This window comes from Cyprinodon variegatus, unplaced genomic scaffold, assembly GCF_000732505.1.
Source record: "Cyprinodon variegatus isolate N-32 unplaced genomic scaffold, C_variegatus-1.0 Scaffold266, whole genome shotgun sequence".
NCBI lineage: Eukaryota > Metazoa > Chordata > Actinopteri > Cyprinodontiformes > Cyprinodontidae > Cyprinodon > Cyprinodon variegatus.
The window spans coordinates 487513-490537 of NW_015150719.1; the positions used below are offsets into that span (position 1 = coordinate 487513).

Below are 3025 nucleotides of genomic sequence, written 5' to 3' on the forward strand. Positions count from 1 at the left end.
GTTCCGGAAAAAGCGGGAGTCGACGAGACGATTAAAGTGTCAATTATTTTTTTATTAATCGATTATTAACCAGATAGATTTATATAGATTCACCACTAGAGGCTGGTACTCAGGCGTTACTCAGAAACAATAAGGAGTATGGCTCCTTATCCCCCGCCCCCACAGTGTGACTCACCGTTGTGAACGGCCCACATGATCCGGAAAGCCGGTCCACCGATTTCATCAAAGGGCTTCCTGCGAGTGATGACTTCCCAGAGAATGATCCCCCAGCTGAAAACATCACACTTCTCGCTATAATTGCTGCCTGCAAACACAGAGGGGACCCACAGAACATTTTCAAACAGAGCAGACGCTCACACTCATAGTGATGACTGATGAAACTAATTCTCTGTGGCCAGTTTGGAGATGAGAGAGAAAGATGTGCCCAAGAAAAGCAGAGCAGCAGAAGAGCAGTTTTCCAGCTCCTCTGCGCTTTCAGGAGGGCGAAGGATGAAGACATGCAAACGTTTTCACTGATGAACAGCTCCTGTGTTGCTTAATTACAAGGCCTCTGTTGAAGAATAAAAGAGCGCTTCACAAACCTATTTTAAACCTGCTGTGTCGGTGCTTTTGATTGCTCTTCACGCCCATGCAAATTAGTTGCGAGTTCACGCAGAGGCCAGGAGTAAGTTGTTTAATTGCATTCGAGACGCGGATCTCGCCTCCAAAAACAAGATAATGACTAGATGTTATTTCATCTTTTCTCCTGACCCTCTCGCCAGGAACATGTCTCATCATTTAGCGATACATTAGGCTCCTGGCTGAATGAGAACACAAATTCCACACTGTAGTGTCCCTGGGGAAATAAAGGCAAAAGTATCAAACCATCCATCTTCTCGCCTTGCTTTAGCTACTACCATCAATAAAGCAGAAGATCACGACGGCTGAGGAGGAAGCAGCGATTAATGCATCCATGCTCGCAGCGCCAACATGTAATTTAAGTGAAAAGTGCCGGAGCGAAGTTAGGTGTAAGAAAGAAAACAAATAAATGCCTGGAACAGGTTGGAGGGGATTCAGAGAGAAATAAATACATTAAAAAAAAGCAAACAAATGTGGAAGCATTCTGTTGAAATAAATGGAGGAAAGCAGCAGGAACGCCACTTCTACTTGCCTTCAAATACCTCGGGGGCCATCCAGGCTGCGCTTCCTTTGTTGTTGGTCATGTGGGTCTGAATATCACAAGCTGTTCCAAAGTCGCATATCTTCAGCACCGTCCCACCTGCCACCAGGAGCAGACTGAACACAGGATACAGGTAATAAGGAGAGAAATGGTGAAATGTTTCAAAACAGCCTCTTATAGACATAATCCTTTCTCATTAGCTTCTTTCTTCCTTCATAAAAACACTCATTAGGCTAATATTAGATCCTAAACGGGGCCTTTTTTAATATCAGGTAGAGTTAATATTAGAGGAAAGCAGATGATTTATTCGCATCCCTCTCTGCTCTGAAAGATTTCTGACAGTTTGCGGTTATCAAACAGACTAAAACACTATTATAAAACAGCACTGTGCATGTTTAGCCACTAGGGGCGCCATACCTGGAGCTCCCCTGAGGCTACAAGTAGCTCTACAGCACTGTTGCTGGTAAAGAAGGAGAACTTTAACCATTAAAGAAGAGAATCAGGTATGGGCCGTGTCACATCTTGACGATTTAGACCAGCGTATGTCTGACGTACCAGAAAACGGGCCAAAACGCTGGAATACGTGGTGTTAGGATAATTATCACTGATGATGTGTGAGTTCATTACACCTTAATATTAGCTGTCTGTTACATGTTAGACCTGATGTTTTCCCTAGTAGTTTATCTAATTATGACAGTTCTTCTGTCCGGATATACAGTTATAATCTTCAATCTGTACTTGGCAAAGATTTGGGAATAGAATGAGAGCGGCGTACTTCAGCTAAGAACGAAGTGTAATATTTTGATAAGTCTCCTGATTTACAAACATGTATGATGCAATGTTGACAGACTGGAGATGAATAAAATGCTTCTTTAATTGTTAATCGGGGGCCAATCGGGGTAAGCAGCTGCCTTCTGTAACTCTAAGCAACTTCTCTGATCCAAGTAAGATTATAATTTCTATCAGAATCTGTTATCATGTCTCCTGGTTATTTAATCCATAAACATTACGAAGTGTTATCTACAGAGTTTGTCCTAAGTGATCTCTTTTCAGGAAAAAGAACCGCAGAGACAGAAAGCTTCAAGGTGCAAACACAGAGCTTTCCTTAAACAGTTGGATAAGTTATGGGTATATTTTGTATAAGTCACAAGCACGATGAAACACGCTGAAACACATCGACATACGGTGAAAAAAATTGAGGAAAATTTCCCATCGTATTCTAGCGTTAGCCGTTCACGCCCACCACCAATAAACTTCCTAGCAGACATAACGGTCAGTCTGCTGCCAATAAAAACCTTCTTTCTTTTATTATTTTTATTTATTCTTCTTATTTTTGGCAGGTGGTAAACAGCAGCTAGGTTAACACCCTGATCAAAGACATCTTTTTATGCGGGCGGGGCCCTCAGGGCGCATCGCTGCCCCCTGTGATGGTGAAAAAAGAGAGAGTGTGTAGTGAGGAGAAGGAGCATACTTAGGTGGTTTGAGGTCCCTGTGAATGAGAGCCTTTGGTTTCATGCCATGGAGATAGGCCACGCCCTGGGCACACTGAAAACACCAGCTCATGGCATGGGAAGCAGTGTAATAGGGGAGGGGTTCGGCACCATGCAGCACTGTGAACAAGAGAACACAGTCACAAACCAACACAATGGACAACAAAACCACAACCAGGCAGCAAATTGGGTTGGGTAGGTGTTCAGTGCAGTGGCAAACATGTGGAACCAACAAAGGACCGAACACACGAGGCCGAGTGTCTCCTCGCTGTGACTGCTTCAGATGGGAGAAAAGACCAAACCGAGAACCTCGGTGCTGAAGAACCAAAAACATCAACGTTCTGCCTCCATAACAGAGGATCAGTGACTTCAGAGA

The 3025-nt window shown here is 43.6% G+C and overlaps 1 protein-coding gene across 1 annotated transcript in view; it reads right to left on the minus strand.

The window, feature by feature from the left end:
- The window catches only part of LOC107089795 (mitogen-activated protein kinase kinase kinase 7-like), a 79980-nt gene that overhangs the window by 66057 nt on the left and 10898 nt on the right, over positions 1 to 3025 (minus strand). The window contains exons 4-6 of the mRNA XM_015382766.1: positions 2631 to 2926; positions 1151 to 1275; positions 176 to 304 (exon numbers count right to left, since the gene is read on the minus strand). Coding sequence (XP_015238252.1) covers positions 176 to 304; positions 1151 to 1275; positions 2631 to 2926 — 550 coding nt within the window. The remainder of the gene's footprint in view (positions 1 to 175; positions 305 to 1150; positions 1276 to 2630; positions 2927 to 3025) is intronic.